The 19,106-nt window shown below is 41.8% G+C and overlaps 1 protein-coding gene and 1 pseudogene across 13 annotated transcripts in view; one reads left to right on the top strand and one right to left on the bottom strand.

Moving 5' to 3' along the window:
• SYNRG (synergin gamma) overlaps positions 1-19,106 on the top strand; it is a 116,550-nt gene that overhangs the window by 84,910 nt on the left and 12,534 nt on the right. For 11 of the 13 annotated variants that reach the window (XM_060203926.1, XM_060203921.1, XM_060203928.1 and 8 more), the window contains 3 exons: positions 2,655-2,708; positions 3,736-3,832; positions 8,746-8,894. In XM_060203926.1, coding sequence (XP_060059909.1) covers positions 2,655-2,708; positions 3,736-3,832; positions 8,746-8,894 — 300 coding nt within the window. Of the gene's footprint in view, positions 1-2,654; positions 2,709-3,735; positions 3,833-8,745; positions 8,895-9,551; positions 9,637-19,106 lie in introns of all 13 variants that reach the window. The other 2 variants (XR_009553119.1, XM_060203922.1) reach the window with 1 other exon arrangement.
• LOC132542189 (U2 spliceosomal RNA) lies at positions 11,471-11,637 on the bottom strand (annotated as a pseudogene).

The raw sequence follows: 19,106 nt of genomic DNA, 5'->3' as shown, positions 1-19,106 counted from the left end.
ATGAATCCACCGCTCCTGGAGGCCATTTTTTTTTCCCCCTTTTGTTGCCCTTGTTGTAGCTTCGTTGTGGTTATTATTATTGCCCTTGTTGACGCAATTCGTTGTTGGATAGGACAGAGAGAAATGGAGAGAGGAGGGGAAGACAGAGAAGGGGAGAGAAAGATAGACACCTGCAGACCTGCTTCACCGCCTGTGAAGCGACTCCCCTGCAGCTGGGGAGCCGGGGGCTCGAACCGGGATCCTTATGCCGGTCCCTGCGCTTTGCGCCACATGCGCTTAAACCACTGCGCCACCACCTGACCCCCGGACATCTAATCTTTGACAAAGGGGCCCAGACTATTACATGGGGAAAGCAGAGTCTCTTCAACAAATGGTGTTGGAAACAATGGGTTGAAACATGCAGAAGAATGAAACTGAATTACTGTATCACCGAATACAAAAGTAAATTGCAAGTGGATCAAGGACTTGGATGTTAGATCACAAACTATCAAATACTTAGAGGAAAATATTGACAGAACTCCTTTCTGCATAAATTTTAAAGACATTTTCAATGAAACGAATCCAATTACAAAGAAGACTACTTGTAAGGCAAGTATAAACCTATGGGACTACATCAAATTAAAAAGCTTCTGCACAGCAAAAGAAACCACTACCCAAACCAAGAGACCCCTCACAGAATGGGAGAAGATCTTTACATGCCATACATCAGATAAGAGGCTAATAACCAACATATATAAACAGCTTGCCAGACTCAACAACAAGACAACAAATAACCCCATCCAAAAATGGGGGGAGGACTTGGACAGAATATTCACCACAGAAGAGATCCAAAAGGCCGAGAAACACATGAAAAAATGCTCCAAGTCTCTGATTGTCAGAGAAATGCAAATCAAGACAACAATGAGAAATCACTTCACTCCTGTGAGAATGTCATACATCAGAAAAGGTAACAGCAGCAAATGCTGGAGAGGGTGTGGGGTCAAAGGAACCCTCTTGCACTGCTGGTGGGAATGTCAATTGGTCCAACCTCTGTGGGGAACAGTCTGGAGAACTCTCAGAAGGCTAGAAATGGACCTACCCTATGACCCTGCAATTCCTCTCCTGGGGATATATCCTAAGGAATCCAACACATCCATCCAAAAAGATCTGTGTACACATATGTTCTTGGCAGTACAATTTGTAATAGCCAAAACCTGGAAACAACCCCAGCCCAGGTGTCCAACAACAGATGAGTGGCTGAGCAAGTTGTGGTCTATATACACAATGGAATACTACTCAGCTGTAAAAAATGGTGACTTCACCGTTTTCAGCCGATCTTGGATGGACCTTGAAAAAATCATGTTGAGTGAAATAAGTCAGAGGCAGAAGGATGAATATGGGATGATCTCACTCTCAGGCAAAAGTTGAAAAACAAGACCAGAAAAGAAACCACAAGTAGAACCTGAAATGGAATTGGCATATTGCACCCAAGTAAAAGACTCTGGGGTGGGTGGGTGGGTAGGGAGAATACAGGTCCATGAAGGATGATAAATGACATAGTGGGGGTTGTATTGTTAAATGGGAAACTGGAGAATGTTATGCATGTACAAACTATTGTATTTACTGTTGAATGTAAAACATTAATTTCCCAATAAAAAAATAAATTAAAAAAAAAAGTAGTGCATTCATAGTGCAAGCACCTGTTGTATGCTTTACATTGGTTTGTTCTAGTTCTCCCCCGCCAAGAAAATTGGATCAGTCCTGCTAGTTTCGTGGGCCTGCTTGGCCCCGCCCCTAGGAACCCCTAGAGAGTTCCTGAGTTCAAGAGTTGGAGAGTTGCAGAGTTCGAGAGAGTGCTTGGCGCTGCCGTGGGGGAAAAGAGGCAGCAGAGTTCTGTTTGGTGATTAGTTTGTCTTAGTTTATGAATCGTTGTTCCTGAATAAAGAAATACAGCTTCCCTGCCCAGCCGTTGTCTCCGCGTCTCTGTTACCCGCCCGTGAAGCTAGCCCGGCCAGCAAGAGCCTCCGAATTTTTAACAACAGCCCCAGTGATAACCCTGGAGGAAAAAAAGAGAAGGGAAGGAAGGAAGGAAGGAAGGAAGGAAGGGAGGGAGGGAGGGAGGGAGGGAGGAAGGAAGGAGAAAAGCAGCAGAACAGAGAGACACCTGCCAACACTGCTTTACCATCTGCAAAGCTTGCCCCCTGCAGGTGGGGACCAGGGACTCAAACCCCAGGCCTTGTGCATTGTTAAATGTGCACTCAGCCAGGTGCGCCACCTCCTGACCTCATGAGTAATTTTTAAAAGTTATTAGTGTATTTAAAAAATAAACTGCTTGAACTAGAGTGGTTTCAGGCGGTAGCAGCAGGTTAAGCGCACGTGGCGCAAAGCTCAAGGTCCAGCATAAGGATCCTGGTTGGACCCCCTGGCTCCCAACTGCAGGGGAGTCAAGGAGTTGCTTCACAAGTGGTGAAGCAGGTCTGCAGGTGTCTATCTCTCTCCCTCTGTCTTCCCCTCCTCTCTCCATTTCTCTCTGTCCTATACAACAACAATAAAACAACAAGGGCAACAAAAGGGAATAAATAAATAAGAGTCTTCTAGCATTGTCCTAGTTGACAAAAGTTTTGAATAGAAGATTCCAGATCCTTTTCACCCTGTTCTTTCTATAAAATTTGCAGGAGAATGAGAGGTATGCATATGAATGGCAGAGATGTCTGCGTAGTGCTTTGGAGGTGAGTATGTTACTTATCTAAGCGCTTGTGTCATTTTGCTTTTTTTCTTGCTTTGAATTGACAGAGGCAACTTGGAAAAGAGCTCTACTCAATGGTGGCAGTATACAAAGTGAAAGTCCTATTAGTGATTTGATATTGGTTGACATGAACAAGAAGTAATAGGGTTACACTGTATGACACAGTTCTCTGTCTTCTCTGCCCTTCCCCCCTCGCCACCACCTAGGATAAGCACCATGGTTTTCACAAAGTCTTAGAGACAATTCAGCTACTTTTTTCTCTTCTTTTTCCTTTTTTTTTTTTTTTTTACCAAGTTCATGTGTTTCAATTCTTTATATTATATATATGAGCAAACCCATGTAGTAGTTGTCATTTGGTAATACATATAAAGTATAGCAGTTAGTGCCCCTGAACACACAAAAATAAAGGGTAAGGCTTGAAAAGTCACACAACTTGAGTGAGACTTCCTTCACATTTATAATCACAAACATAATATTTAATGGAGGAGGGTAGACAGCATAATGGTTATGCAGAGACTTTTATACCTGAGGCTGTGAAGTCCCAGGTTCAATCCCTTGCATCACCATAAGCCAGAGATGATCAGTGCTCTGGTAATTAAAAAAAATAAAATGATAATATATTTAAACTTAAAAAAAAAAAATCCCTGTGGTCCAGGAGGTGGCATAGTGGATAAAGCATCAGAATCTCAAACATGAGGTCCTGAGTTCAAACCCCGGCAGCACATGTACCAGAGTGATTTCTGGTTCTTTCTCTCTCCTCCTATCTTTCTCATTAATAAATAAATAAAAGCTTTTTTTAAAAAAAAAATCCCTCTGTTTCTCTCTTCCAAATAAGTGAAAGATTGTTTCTTCAATGTTAAAATTAAATTCTGACTGGTTTTGGTACAGTCATATATGTACATGATTCAGCCAAGCTTTTTCACACCTCTTGATTTTCCTACTAATCATAAATTGAGTTGCCATGACTCGTCTTGATCATATAAGGTGATGGGGTTTTTTACTCCTTACAGGTTATTAAGAAGGCAAATGATACTTTAAATGGAATCAGTAGTAGTACTGTTTGCACAGAAGTAATTCAGTCAGCTCAAGGAATGGAGTATTTACTAGGTATGTACTTTCATATTTATTTAAAATCATGACACTGTAATGTTTTCAATTTTTCTTTCTGTTGAATATGTTAATCTAAATCTCTCAAGCTTCCCGTGACTTATCTAAGTAGCATCTACCTTTGTAGATAAGACACATAAGTCACAGACAGTAATAACTCTTTGATTTGTGGTCTCTAAGCTTCGCAGTCCTTATATACACATAATAAAAATGGTGTAATATCACAGCTGTGCTATTGGCTTATCAGAGAGTCTGAACTACGGGAGGTATTGAAATGAAGTCATGGCTTCTTCCGACAGTGCTTTACCATGTTCTGCCAATGCTTTCTGTCTAGTTTTAATGATACGACAGATTGTGTGACTCCTTAACCGCCTTCACCAGCCGTGCCGCCAAGTCCAACCTGGAACTTCAGCTTCCTTCCCAGACTCAGACTTGGCCAGTGGTCAGAACCCTGTGCACCAGGCCGTAGTCTTTTGCAGATCTTTAAAGTGTCATCTTAAAGGAGACCTTCCCTGACCTACCTTTGTTAAAGCTATCTCCTCTTTCTCTACCTTAGCACTTAGTGTCTTTTTTAAAAACTTTTTTTTTAATTTTTTATTATCTTTATTTATTTATTGGATAGAGACAGCCAGGAATCAAGAGAGAAGGGGTAATAGAGAGGTCAAGATACAGAGAGAGACCTGCAACACTGCTTCATCACTTGCAAAGCTTTCCCACTGTAGGTGGAGACCAAGGACTCCAGATTGAGTCCCTTATGCATTGTAACGTGTGTGCTCAAGTTAGGTGCACCACCAACCAGCCCCATTAATGTCTCTTTTCCTGCTTGAGTTTCTCCCTATCACCTTTCATAACATATTTGGGGTCCAGGATAAAGCCTTGGACTATCAAGTATGAACTCCCAGATTCAACTCTGGAATCTGGAATCACATGTGTCATAGTGATGCTCTGGTATTCTCTCTTTCTCTCTCTCTCTCTCTGTCTCTCCCCCCTCTCCCCCTCCTCCCCTCCCCCTCTCTCCCTTCCTCCTTCCCTCCCTCCCTCTCTCACTATAGCAAATATATATATATATTTGCATTGCTCAGCTTTGGCTTAGGGGTCTGGGGATGGAACTAGAGGATTGAATGGAGGGAGGGCTTTGGAGTCTCAGGCATGAAAGTTTTTTTTTTTTTTTTTTTTGCATAACCATTATATTATCTCCCCCACTCATAAAAGATTTAGGGCCCAGGTTCAAGCTTTCAGTTCCCACTTGCAGCAAGAAAGCTTCATGAGCAGTGACACAATGCTGCAGGTATCTCTTTTTAGCTCTCTGTCTATCTTTATCTCTCCCTTTACTTTCAGTTTCTTTTTGTCTCTATCAAAAAGAAAAAAGAAAAAAATAGCCACAGGGAGCAGTGGATTTGTAGTGCAGGTACCAAGCCCTAGTAATAACTCCGGTAGCAAAAATCTATATATGCGTATTACATGTTTTATTTATTCTTACATATTGTCTGTCTCTTTCCACCAGAATGAACTTCTTTAAAAATATCAGGGGAGGGAGTCGGGTGGTAATGCATCAGGTTAAGCGCACGTGGCGCAAAGCACAAGGACAGCATAAGGATCCAGGTTCCAGCCCCCGACTCCCCACCTGCAGGGGAGTCGCTTCACAGGCGGTGAAGCAGGTCTGCAGGTGTCTGTATTTCTCTCCCCCTCCCTGTCTTCTCGTCCTCTCTTCATTTCTCTCTGTCCTATCCAACAATAACTACAACAACAATGAAGGGCAACAAAAGGGAAAATAAATAAATATTATATATCAGGAGAGGGGAGTTGGGCGTGTGGCCAGTGGGTTAAGCGCACGTGGCACAAAGCGCAAGGACTGGCGGAAGGATTCCGGTTCAAGCCCCCGGCTCCCCACCTGTAGGGGAATCGCTTCACAAGCAGTGAAGCAGGTTTGCAGGTGTCAGTCTTTTCTCTCCCCCTCTCTGTCTTCCCCTCCTCTCTCCATTTCTCTCTGTCCTATCCAACAAGGACATCAGAAACAACAACAACAATAAGAACTACAACAATAAAACAAGGGCAACAAAAGGGAATAAATAAATAAATATTTAAAAATATATATCAGGGGAGGAGATGGGATACAGAGTTCTGGTGGTGGGTATTGTACCCCTCTTATCCTATGGTCTTGTCAGTGTTTCCATTTTATAAATAAATAAAATTTTTTAAATTTTTATTTATAAAATGGAAATATTAACAAGACTATAGATCAAGAGGGGTACAATTTAAAACAATTCCCACCACCACAACTCCATATCCAATCCTCTCCCTTGATAGCTTTCCTATTCTTTATCCTTCTGGGAGTAAGGACCCGGGATCATTATGGGGTGCAGAAGGTCTGGCTTCTGTAATTGCTTCCCTGCTGAACATGGGCATTGGCAGGGCAATCCATACTTTCTTTTTCCCTAGTGGTGCAGGGCTCTGGGGAGGACACATTGGTGGGGTGTCTGCCCAGAGAAGTCAGGTTGGCATCATGGTAGCATCTGGAACCTGGTAGCTGAAAAAGAGTTAAGATATAAAGCAGAACAAATTGTTGACTAATCACAAACCTAAAGGCAAGAATATTGTAGATGAAGATTTGGGGTCTCCATTTTGGAAATAGCTAGTAGGTCTATTTCTTTACATATATATATAATTTATTTTAATGAGAGATACAGAGAGAAAGAGAGTGAATAAGAAACCAGAACACTGTTTATCTCTGGCTTATGGTGGTGCTGGAGGTTGAACTGGGACCTCAGAGTCTCAGTCATGAAAGTCTTATAAGCATTATGCTGTCTCCCCAGCCCCAGAATGAACTTCTAAGAAGGGGGAGGTACTTGGTTCTGTTGTGTTTATTATTATTATGTCTCTAGCACCTATAATAATGGCTGGCATAGTAGTCACTCAAAAAAATATGCAAATAGGGGTGGAGGTAGATTGCATAATGGTTATGCAAAAAGACTCTCTTGCCTGAGACTCCAAAGTCCCAAGTTCAATTCCCCACACCACCATAAGCCAGAACTGAGCAGTGCTCTGATAAAAAAAATTATATATATATATATATATATATATTTGCATATATATGCAAATAAATGCTGGATGGATGGATGGCTATAAAAGCCTATGTTTTCTTCATCTTCTGCCACTTTCTCCTTTCTGCTCACACAGACACAGTTCTGCATAAACAGAACTCCAGGCAATGGGATGCCTGTCTTTCTTTCCAGTAGGTTCCCAAGTATCCATGAAAGATTGTCTTAGAAGCCCCCTCACTGGGCTTGGGGTGGACAGTAATTTCTGCCCTTCCCCAAGGGAAAGAAGAGGTAAGACATAGTGCTATCATATGCAGAAGACCCCCTTGATTTCCTCCAATCCTTTTACAGAGGCCTTGGGAATGTGTTTGGTGGCTACACTTAGAATATGAAGATATTTAGCACCTACCATCTTGCTTGAGTAGTTCAGTTAGAATTCAGAGACCACAGGAAAGAACTAATTGATATCCTGCTAATTATATAAAAGATTCACAGTAGGGAGTCGGGCAGTAGCGCAGCAGGTTAAGCACAAATGGCACAAAGTTCAAGGACTGGCATAAGGATCCCGGTTCGAGCCCCTGGCTCCCCACCTGCAGGGGAGTTGCTTCACAGGTGGTGAAGCAGGTCTGCAGGTGTCTTATCTTTCTCTCCCCCGTCTTCCCCTCCTCTCTCTATTTCTCTCTATCCTATCCAGCAACAACAACATCAATAACAATAATAACTACAATAAAACAACAAGGGTGACAAAAGGGAATAAATAAATAAATAATAAAACTTATTAAAAAAGATTCACAGAAAACTTTTAATATTTCCATTTTCATCTGTTTTAATGGAAATTCTCAAATTCAAACAGACTCATGGGGACTGGAGGAAGACGCGGAGTGTCCTAAGTCTCTTTACAGGGTTAACCCACATAATCTCAACCTTTTTTTTTGTCAGAGTACTGCTCAGTTCTGGCTTATGGTGGTGCTAAGGGTTGCACCTGGAGCCTGGGAGTCTCAGGCACAAGAATCTCTTTGCATAACTGTTATGCTATCTTCCCTATCCCTCACCCATTTTTTGAAGAGATAGTATTATTCTCCTCCCCCCCCCCTTTTTTTTTTGTCTTGTCATTGCCAGGGCTTCACTGCTCCAGGTCAACCCTTTCAATTTGGGAAAGATAGAAAAAGGAAATGAGCATAGCTCTGAAGCTTCCTCCAGTGCTATAAGGGCTTGGCTCAAACCTGGGTCACATACATGGCAACACAGGCAAACTAACCAAGTGAGCTGTGTTGCCCTATTAGCCCAATTTATTTATTTATTTATTTTCCCTCCCTTCATAGCTTCCCTATTTACCCCTCTGGGAATATGGACCCACGATCATTATGGGGTGCAGAAGGTGGGAGGTCTGGCGTCTGTACTATCATCCCAATTTTATAGATGAGTAAACTGAGGCACAGAAAGATCACATGACTTGCCCAAAGTTACACAGCATTAGATTAAGTAGTGAACCTGGGATTTGAACCCAAGCAGTATCTCTAGAATCTTATGTCTTTAAAAGAAATACAAAAAAACAAAAAAAAAAACCAGGATAGAGCAGGAGAAAGAACCAGAGCATCAGTCTAATACATGAATGCCGGGGATTAAACTCGGGACCTCATGCTTCCAATTCAGTCCCCTTCTCAACAGTGCCACCTCCTGGGCCCTAGAGTCTCATGGTCTTAACCAGTTCATTATACTGCAGCATTGACAGGTAGATTGTTCCAAAGGAATATATAGTAGGTACCTCTCTGTCCAGGTGTTACCCTTCATTCTAACTAAGATAATAAACAGGAAACTCTTTTCCTGCTCACCCAAACTTGTAGAGCCTAACTGTTCGTTTTCTCACCCTACCAGGTGTTGTTGAAGTGTACAGGGTAACTAAACGTGTGGAGCTGGGAATAAAAGCCACTGCAGTGTGTAGTGAGAAACTCCAGCAGTTGCTAAAAGATATTGATAAAGTATGGAATAACCTAATTGGCTTCATGTCACTCGCCACACTCACGGTAAGCCCAGTGGGCAATTAAGCAGTTGCTTTTCTGTCCAGAAAGTTTTGCTGTGAAGCAGATAATATATTCCTGTGATGGAACTTATTGAAGATGAAGGTGCCTGCTGGATCATGTTACTGGAAGGAGACAAGATTTGTGCAGTTAGTTAAGTACCTGGCTGATTATTGGACCTGTTGTACTAAATAAAGTAAGAAACTAGGAAAACATTCAGTATATATCCCTCTTAAATTCATATGTGGCTATTTTGCAAAGCATTAGTTTGTGCTCCTCCATTTGTACTTCAAAGAGAGAAAAAAAAGGGTTTTTTTCATTTATGAGAGAATAGTGAAAACTAGGGCATCACCCTGACACACGTGATGCTAGATTTCAAACTTGAACCTCGTGTCTAAGAGTCCAATGCCTTATCCACTCTACCACCTCCCAGGCCACAGTACTTAAAAGTGTGGGGGGGGTGTGGGGGGGAGCAGACAGACCCCCAGGTCATCTTATGGAGTACCAGGGGTCAAATCCAGGCTCTCACACTTGCATGGCATACACTTTACCACCTCAAAGGCTCCTACATTTCTCTTTTTTTAAATGCAATTCAGGACCTTGTACATGTGCCCTGCTGTTGAGTGGTCTCCTGGGTCCAATATCTTCATTCTTTTTATTTAGAGAAAGTATTCATTGCTCCACCATCCGTGGAGCTCCTCTGGTGCCATCCACTGTTCTGGGACTCTCACCCAGGACCTCACACATGGTAAGGCAGGCACTCTGTTGGGTGAGTTATTTCCTAACACTCTCTATAGTTTTTTATTCTTTTGTTTTTTTCTTTATGGGGGGAGACATTAATGGTTTACAGTCAACAGTAAAATACAGTAGTTTGTACAAGTGTAACATTTCTCAGTTTTCCATATAACACTCTAACCCACGTCCTTTAAAAAGATGAATGATACACCTTATTGCTATCCTATAGTTTGTTTAACCTTTATCCCCCCCCCCAATTTTACCATTAAGTATTTATTCGTTAATGGGGCAGCACATCACTCTGGCACATGTGCTCAGACTCAAGCTCGTGCTTGCTAACCCAGAGCTTCCTGCATGGCGCTACTCTCCAGGCCGCTTGTTCTGTTTCCGTTTCTTGTTATGAATAGTTCTACTGAGTATTTCTTCATCCATAGTTACTGCTCATATTCCATGCCCCTGCACAATTCTTCCATTTCTCTTAACCTTCTCTTTCTTTCCCTCCCTCCCTCCCTTCCTTCCTTCCTTTCTTTCCTCCTTTCTCTTTAGACAGAAAGTAAGAGACCTTGAGAGGAAGAGTAAATGAGAGGGAAAGACGGAAAAGGTGTACTGCTCCACCACTCATGAAACTTCCCCTATGCAGGTGCTCCCATGTGGTGAGCAGGGGCTTGATCCTGGGCCCTCGTGCATACAAAAGTATGCACTTTACCTGCTGAGCTATCTTTTCTTTGCGCCTTGAATATCTTTAAGTAAATGACTACTACTTCTTTTGGGGGGGATATAGTCCATCCAAATGGACTTGAAGGTCAAGTGTATTTTTATTTTTTATTTTTTATTTGTATTTTATTTATAAAAAGGAAACATTGACAAAACCATAGGCTAAGAGGGATACAACTCCACACAATTCCCACCACCAGAACTCTGTATCCCATCCCCTCCCCTGATAGCTTTCCTACTCTTTATCCCTCTGGGAGTATGGACCCAGAGTCATTATGGGGTGCAGAAAGTGAAAGGTTTGGCTTCTGTAGTTGCTTCCCTGCTGAAAAGTATGTTTTTTTAAAATTTTTTTTTAATATTTTATTTTATTTATTTATTCCCTTTTGTTGCCCTTGTTGTTTTATTGTTGTGGTTATTGTTGTCGTCGTTGTTGGATAGGACAGAGAGAAATGGAGAGAGGAGGGGAAGATAGAGAGGGGGAGAGAAAGATAGACACCTGCAGACCTGCTTCACCGCCTGTGAAGCAACTCCCCTGCAGGTGGGGAGCTGGGGTTCGAACCGGGATCCTTATGCCGGTCCTTGTGCTTTGCGCCACCTGCGCTTAACCCGCTGCGCTACAGCCCGACTCCTGAAAAGTATGTTTTTATAATATATATACATGCAGGAGAGTCGAGCAGTAAAGGGCAACAAAAGGGAAAAGTAAATATTTTAAAATATTTTTAAAAACTAGAAAAAATAATAATATACATACATACATGCAATATATATAGCTACTGTGATATTATGTGACTTTCTAGAATCATACAGCTTAGGTAATTATCTAAAAGAAAACACTGTGCCAGCCAATGCAATAAAAAAGGAGATATATGGGGGTTGGGCGGTGGCTTAGTGGGTTAAGCGCATGTGGTGCAAAGTGCAGGGACCGGCGTAAGGATCCTGCTTCAAGCCCCCAGCTCCCCACCTGCAGGGGAGTTGCTTCACAGGTGGTGAAGCAGGTCTGCAGGTGTCTATCTTTCTCTCCCCCTCTCTGTCTTCCCCTCCTGTCTCCATTTCTCTTTGTCCTATCCAACAACGATGACATCAATAATGGCAATAATAATAACCACAGCGAGGCTACAACAAAAAGGGGGAAAAATGGCATCCAGGAGTGGTGGATTCATGGTGCAGGCACCGAGCCCAGAAATAACCCTGGAGGGAAAAAAAAAAAAGGAGATATATATTTGAAGAGATAAAATTTCATTTATTTGGTAATACGAAATACTTCCTACACTTGATCTTAGCCAAAAGGCCGAGAACCGATGAAATACTTTCTATATATTGGTACAAGCGATACATAAATACACATTTCTTTACATTGTATTGTAGACTTCTTAGCCAATTACTTAGTTTAAGAAGTATGTGATGATTCTACATTTCTTTCATTCCACAGAGGCTAAGTGTTCCAGAAAATAATTTGCTAATTTCTTTCTGTGTGAACTGATCATGTATCTCCTAACCATTTATTCAATGAAATATAAGTACTGACCTTACACAGTTCATACTGTAACATTTACTCATGTGTATACACACATATGCTAGTCAGCTAGTGGAAGTTATTTTCTTTCTCTTCTATTACTTCCCTTTCTTGAATATTTCATTGGATGGAACTGTTTTATTTTTATATGTCCTTACTGTTGAGTAATCTCTGATAATATCCTTTATTTCACAGTAGTCAAAAATTTATCTTCACTCCACAGCTGGAATACATATGCTATTCATTTTCTTTCTTTTTTCTTTACATATAACTGTGTGACCTCTTGAATGGATGGCAGCCTCAGCATAGCAGCCATTCTTACTCCAGGTGGATACTCAGTTGTCCTAGCAATGTGTCTGAAACAGCCAGTCCTGTCTTCTTTGTTGTATTGCCTCTGGCTTGTAATAATTTCCTAAAAAGCCCAGATGATTTCCCAAGCCTCCATTTTGTCCCCCCTTGAATCATTTTTCAATTTATAATTTGAAGTCATGCAATTTAAGTAATTATCCAAAAGGCAGCGCTGTTCTGGCCAGTGCAATAAAAAATGAGGTATAAATATTTGAAGAGAGGTGAAAGTGTGCTTATATGGTGATATGAAATACTTCTTAAAATCTGAATTCAGGAAGTTAAATTTGAGTTTGACAAAGTCTATAGCATCTTACATACTTCATAATAGAAAATATAGCAAAAATGGAAACCTTATTTAAATGTATCAAATCATAGCAGACTGGGAGATGGTGCAGATGAGGTGTTGAACTCACAAACGTGAGATCACGAGTTTGATCCCCCACACTGCCAGTTCTAAAGTGGTGCTATGGAGTTCTCCCTCCCTTATTCCCTTTTTTTTTTTTCTCATGAGTAAATAAATGAATTAAGCCTTTTTAGGTCCTTATCACTTATGTGACCACATAGCTTGACTGACTAGTTTTTGTTGTTTTTTTTTTTCCTAAATTCCAATCAGTTTTTACACACCACTATCAGACACTTCTTTCTCAGATACAAGTCTGATCATATCATTTAAAGCCCACTTATAGTACTGCAGTGTACTCTCCATCATCTTCAGGAGATCAAGTTGAAACTCTTTAGGATAGTGTATAAAGTCTTTCACTACTTGACCTCCTCTACCTCTCTCACGGCTTGATTGCTTTTCCCTCAGAAGTCAGTTTCAAAAACCCTTTGGTCTGAATTATATACCCTTTCTGTGTGTGTCCACAAACTTTAACATGCTTATACTTATGGTGTGTGTGTGTGTTTGTTTGTTTGTTTGTTTTACCAGAGCTCTGCTCAGTTCTGACTTGTAGTGCTAGGAATTAAACATGGGCCTTGGATCCTCAGGCATGAGAGTTGTTTACATAACCATTATGCTATCTCCCCAGCCTATAAGCTTGCTGAAAATTGTGTATTTCTTACCCATTAGCTTGTCAGCTTCTCTAAAGGAAGACTAGGAGATGCCAAACCAAAATTGGTGGAGCAGTGTTGTGGTATCTCATTCTCTCTGTCTGTCTTTCCCTATCTCCTCCCTCTGTAAAGAATGAAAACTTTGGGAGTTGGGTGGTAGCACAGCGGATTAAGCACACATGGCGCAAAGCACAAGGACTGGCATCAGGATCCCGGTTCGAGCCCCTGGCTCCCCACCTACAGGGGAGTCACTTCACAAGCAGTGAAAGCAGGTCTGCAGGTGTCTGTCTATCTTTCTCTCCCCCTCTCTGTCTTCCCCTCCTCTCTCCATTTCTCTGTCCTATCTAATGACGACAACAGTAACAACAACAACAATAAAAAACAGCAAGGGCAACAAAAGGGAAAATAATTTTTTTTTTTTAATTAAAAAAAAAAAAAAGAATGAAAACTTCAGCCCCAGGAATGTCATTCAGTGGTATTATTGCCATGCTAAGAGGTCTTGGATTCACTCTCTATCACCACAATCACCACAGCAAAAAAAAAAAAAAAATAGGACTGGGATTGTTTTAGTTTTTATTTATCTGTTTTGTTTGTCATCATCAGGGCTTCACCACTATCAGCCTTTTTTTTTTCCACAATAGAGAACAACTAGTGAGAGGTGCTTAGTGAATAAAGAAAGACTGGACTCTCAAGCATGCGGTCAGACATGCCACCTGCCAGAGTGATGTTCAGGTTCTCTGTCTCCTCTTTCTCATATATGAAATATTTATATTTAAAGAGAGAGAGACAGAGGAAAGGGAAGATAACACAGTATTGAAGTAGTAGGGACTGTTTTTTTTTTTTTTTTTCTTAATTTATTATTGGATAGAAACAGATTAAGAGTGGTCCGGGAGGTGGCGCAGTGGCTAAGGCACCAGAATCTCAAGCATGAGGTCCTGAGTTCGATCCCCGGCAGCACATGTACCAGTGATGGCTGGTTCTTTCTCTCCTCCTATCTTTCTCAGGAATAAATAAATTCTTAAAAAAAGAAAGAAAGAAAAAGAAACAGATTAAGAGGGGAAAAGGAGATAGAGAGGTAAAGAGAGAAACCTGCAGTTCTGCTTCACTACTCATGAAGCTTTTTCTCCCTGCAGGTGGGGACTAGGGGTTTGAACCTGGATCCTTGTGTACTGTAATGTGTGCACTTAACCAGGTGTGCCACCAACTGGCCCCTGGGGGCTGGATTTGAACCTGAGTCAACCATATGACAAAGCAGGTTTACTATCCTGGTGATATCTTGTCAGCTCTGTAATTTTTCCTCCCTCCCCCCTCTTTGAGAGTTAGTGCCTGAAAAGCACTCCAAAGCTTCAGGTGGCTTTTTTTTTTTTTAAATGGAGGCAGAAACACAAGGAGGGGAGAGGAGAGAGGGAGAGAGAGAGAGAGAGAGAGACCTGCAGCACTATGCATGGTAACGTGCGTCCAACCATGTGCATCACTGCCTGCCTCCTCTTTCTACTGGTTTCTGCACTTGCCCCATCTGTTTCAGATTCCCCCCACTGTCTAAAACTGAAGCATTCCTGTTTTGAATCTGGGAATGCTCTTTCCACTCATTTGTAAAGAAAATCATTTTGAGCATTCCCAGGCCCCCAAAATAGCCTATTAGGTCATACAAAAATAAGAACATTCTGTTTTGAGATAATGGAGGAAGTCCAAATACTTTTGGAACTTTCCAGTTTTTTCCAAAATTGCAGTGTTTGTATGTCATGTTTTTGTAAAGACTTATTTGTTCATTTATGAGAGAAAACCAGAGAGAGGAGAGCCAGAACCTCACTCGGACACATGGAATGCCAGGGATCAAATAAACTTAGAGCCTCATCTTGAGTGTCTAATGCTTTATTCACTGCACCACCTCCTGGCGCTGTGAATTTCATGACTTTAACGGTTAGTTAAAAACAAAATTGGATGTGGCATTGGAGAATAAGCGAGCTCCTGCTTCTAATCTTGTCATCCATTTTACATGAGAGAAGAGAAACACCATACACCAAAGGTCCTAGGTTCAATCCCCACCACAACCATAAGCCAAAGCTGAGTGGTGCTCTGATTTAAAACAAAACAAAAAACTGAAAACAGCACAGCTTCGCCATCCATGGAGCTCCTCTGGTGCTCCCGTGTGGTGCCAGATCTCAAATTCAGGTCAACACGTGGCAGAGTATACATTCTACCAGCTGAGCTATCTCTTGACCCTGGAATTAGGGTTTTTCTATATTTGGTTGGTTGGGGGGAGGAGAGAGAGTGTGTGTGTGTGTGTGTGTTTTAATTATGAAAAATGCCTGTTAAGTTTGGTCACCTATTTAATATGACAGTGTGTACACATGTGTACACACACACAGGTCCTTGGCCTATAAACCTTACTTGCCTTGCCCTCTGTGTGAGGAAAAAGCCTGTGTTCTACAGTGGAAGTACAAGGTGTGCCATGTTGTGAATATTTCATTCTGAAGATAGATAAATGTAAATAACATGCAAGCCAACCTTTATGTAGTTCAGGTTGTGGGTTGTTTATTTTATTATTGTTTGTTTGTTTCAAGATCTATTTGGTAGAGGCTGGGCGATGGTGTACCTGGTTGAGTGTACATGTGACAACACTCAAGGACCTAGGCTCAAGCCTGCAGTCCCCACCTGCAGGGAGAAAGCTTTTTGAGTGTTGAAACAGTGTTGCAGATGTCTCTCTCCCACTCTTTCTCTCCTTCTCCTTCAATCTTTTATCTTTCTCCAATAAATAGTAAAACAAAACCAAAAAAAAGCATTTAAAAACTTATTTGTTAGAAGAGAGAAGAGGTAAGGGGCCGGTACTAGCGCAGTGGGTTAAGCGCACATGGCACAAAGCGTAAGGACAGGCGTAAAGATCCCAGTTCAACCCTCCAGTCCCCATCTGCAGGGGAGTCTCTTCACAGGTAGTGAAGTGCGTCTGCAGGTGTCTATCTTTCTCTCCCCTCTCTGTCTTCCCCTCCTCTCTCCATTTCTCTCTGTCCTAACAATGACGACAGCAACGATAACAATAACAACAACGATAACAAGGGCAACAAAAGGGAAAAAATAGCCTCAAAAAAAAAAAAACTTTCAAGAAGCTGGGGATCAACTCAGGACCTCATGCTGGTTGAGTCCAGTGTGTTGTCCATTGCACTACCTCCTCAGCCCCTTTAGTTCAGTTTAGTTGGAACAAAACATCAAAGTTTAAAATCCATTTTTCTCCCTATTATGTTATCTTTCCAAGATGCTAAAAATACTTTCATTTCTTCTTCTTTTTTAGTATCTATAGTTTTTTGTTTTGTTTTGTTTATTTAAGAAAGGATAAATTAACAAAACCATAGGGTAGGAGGGGTACAACTCCACACAGTTCCCACCACCCAATCTCCATATCCCACCCTCTCCCCTGATAGCTTTCCCATTCTCTATCCCTCTGGGAGCATGGACCCAGGGTCATTGTGGGTTGCAGAAGGTAGAAGGTCTGGCTTCTGTAATTGCTTCCCCACTGAACATGGGCGTTGACTGGTCGGTCCATGCTCCCAGTCTGCCTCTCTCTTTCCCTAGTAGGGTGGGTCTCTGGGGACGCGAAGCTCTAGGACACATTGGTGGGGTCTTCAGTCCAGGGAAGCCTGGTCGGCATCCTGATGGCATCTGGAACCTGGTGGCTGAGAAGAGAGTTAACATACAAAGCCAAACAAATGGTTGAGCAATCATGGACCCAAAGGTTGGAATAGTGGAGAGGAAGTGTTGAGGGGGTACTCACTGCAAACTGTAGTGTACTTCTGCTTTCAGGTATATATTTTGCACTAGTTTATGGATACGTGTGAACATATGCTCTCTCTCACAGAAACTGGTGTATATCTAGGTCTTGGGACTTTGTTAGAAAGTGAACCACCTGAGATGGAATTAGAGTATACTATGAAAGGAAAGGTCTCACCGAGTAATGAAGCTGAAGGGTTGTCATTCCACACGTGAAGTCTCTGGACACAGTCTGAAGTGAAGCATGTTGAGGTGGCCATCGTTGCGTTGATTAGGTTGTGATCGGCAGATGCAATATTATTTGATATGGATTGGGAGAGGCATACGGGAAAGTGGGCCCTATCCAAGGGTTCCAGGACTGGGGGAAGTAGAGGCTCTATAGTGGAGATGTGAGGTTCCTGCTGTCTTAGGGTTCAAAAAGACAATCGATAGTTAATGTTATCATCACATTATTTGGTAATTGGGTTAACTTTGAAAAGTCCTTTTGTTAGGGCTTGCTGTATAGTACCCAGTATCTTGTATATAGCTGTGCTATTGGTTGCTTCTGATCTACTTGGTCTAGGCTTTTGAGAGAGTCCGCATATCAAATACACAGCCTATATATTAAATATATATTTAAAATATATTAATATATTATTAATATATATTAAAATATATTAAATATATATTAAATACACTGCTTAGCTCTGGTTTATGGTAGTGCGGGGGACTGAACCTGGGACTTTGGAGCCTCAGGCATGAGAGTCTCTTTGCGTATCCATTGTGCTATCTACTCCCGCCCAGTATCTATAGATTTTTTTTTAATTTTAAATCTCTTTATTTATTTTTGGATAGCATCAGAAATAAAAGAAGGGGATATAGAGAATGAAAGAGACAGACACCTGCAGCCCTGCTTCACTCGTGAAGTTCTCTCCCTGCAGGTGGGGACCAGGGACTTGAACCAAGATCCTTGTGCACTGTAATGTGAGCACTTAACCAGGTGCGCCTCCACCTGGCCCCTCGTTTCTTCTCATGGAGTCAATGCATATATTCCCATCAATAAGTGGGCTCTAATCCTAATTTTTAACTCCTTAATATTTGTGTTTATTTATTTTTCCTTTTGTTGCCCTTGTTTTTTATTGTTGTTGTGGTTATTGATGTCGTAGTTGTTGGGTAGGACAGAGAGAAATGGAGAGAGGAGGGGAAGATCCTGGGGGAGAGAGAGGGGGAAAGACACCTGCAGACCTGCTTCACTGCCTGTGAAGTGACTTCCCTGCAGGTGGGGAACCGAGGGCTCGAACCGGGATCCTTAGCTGGTCCTTGCACTTCGAGCCACGTGCGCTTAACTCACTGCTCTACCGCCAATTCCTTAATATTTGAACTGAGGGCTATACTAGCAGCATTTTAGTTTCCTCTTCTGCATTAGCATTTCCCATTGCCATGGACTAGAACTCCCCCTTGTGGTAGCAGCATATCTCCTCTGGGCACAGGCTGTGACAGAACTGCTGTTTTTGTTTGGTTAATTAGGGTTTTTTGTTTGTTTTGGGTTTTTTTGTCAAGAGGTGAAAATCATCTAATTTATGCCCCTGGGAGCAGAAGAGTTGTGCAAGCACTGAGCCCCAGGAATGAGCCTGGTGACAAAAAAGAAAAAAAAAAGTCAGATTCAGGATTATGTCTCCCAGTCTGAATGCAAGTGAATGAGGAGTGCTGGGGGTTGAAACATAGGCCTTTTTCTTGCACATTAGGAAAGCAAGCACTCTCCCACTGAGTTACATTCCCATAAGTGTTCCTTTTAATCTTTTTAAAAACATTTTTATTTATTACTTAATGAGAGAGATACTGAGAGAAAGATACACAAAGACCAGAGCACTGTTCAACTCTGGCTTATGGTGGTGCTGGGGATTGAACCTGCTAAGGATTGTGCCTCAGTCAGGAAAATCTTTTTGCATAACCATGATGCTGTCTCCCCAACCCTCTTTTAATCTTTAGATTAAAGTAGATGACATTCAGGGGCCAGGAAGTGGCTCATCCAGTACAGCACATACTCTACCATGTTCCAGGGCCCAGGTTTGAGCCCCTATTCACTACATGAGCAAAGGGGAAGCTTCCTAAGTGGT

The sequence above is a fragment of the Erinaceus europaeus genome, chromosome 12 (assembly GCF_950295315.1).
Source record: "Erinaceus europaeus chromosome 12, mEriEur2.1, whole genome shotgun sequence".
Lineage (NCBI taxonomy): Eukaryota > Metazoa > Chordata > Mammalia > Eulipotyphla > Erinaceidae > Erinaceus > Erinaceus europaeus.
The sequence above is the reverse complement of the archived record's forward strand: the minus strand, read 5'-3'. Positions and strand labels throughout refer to the sequence as shown.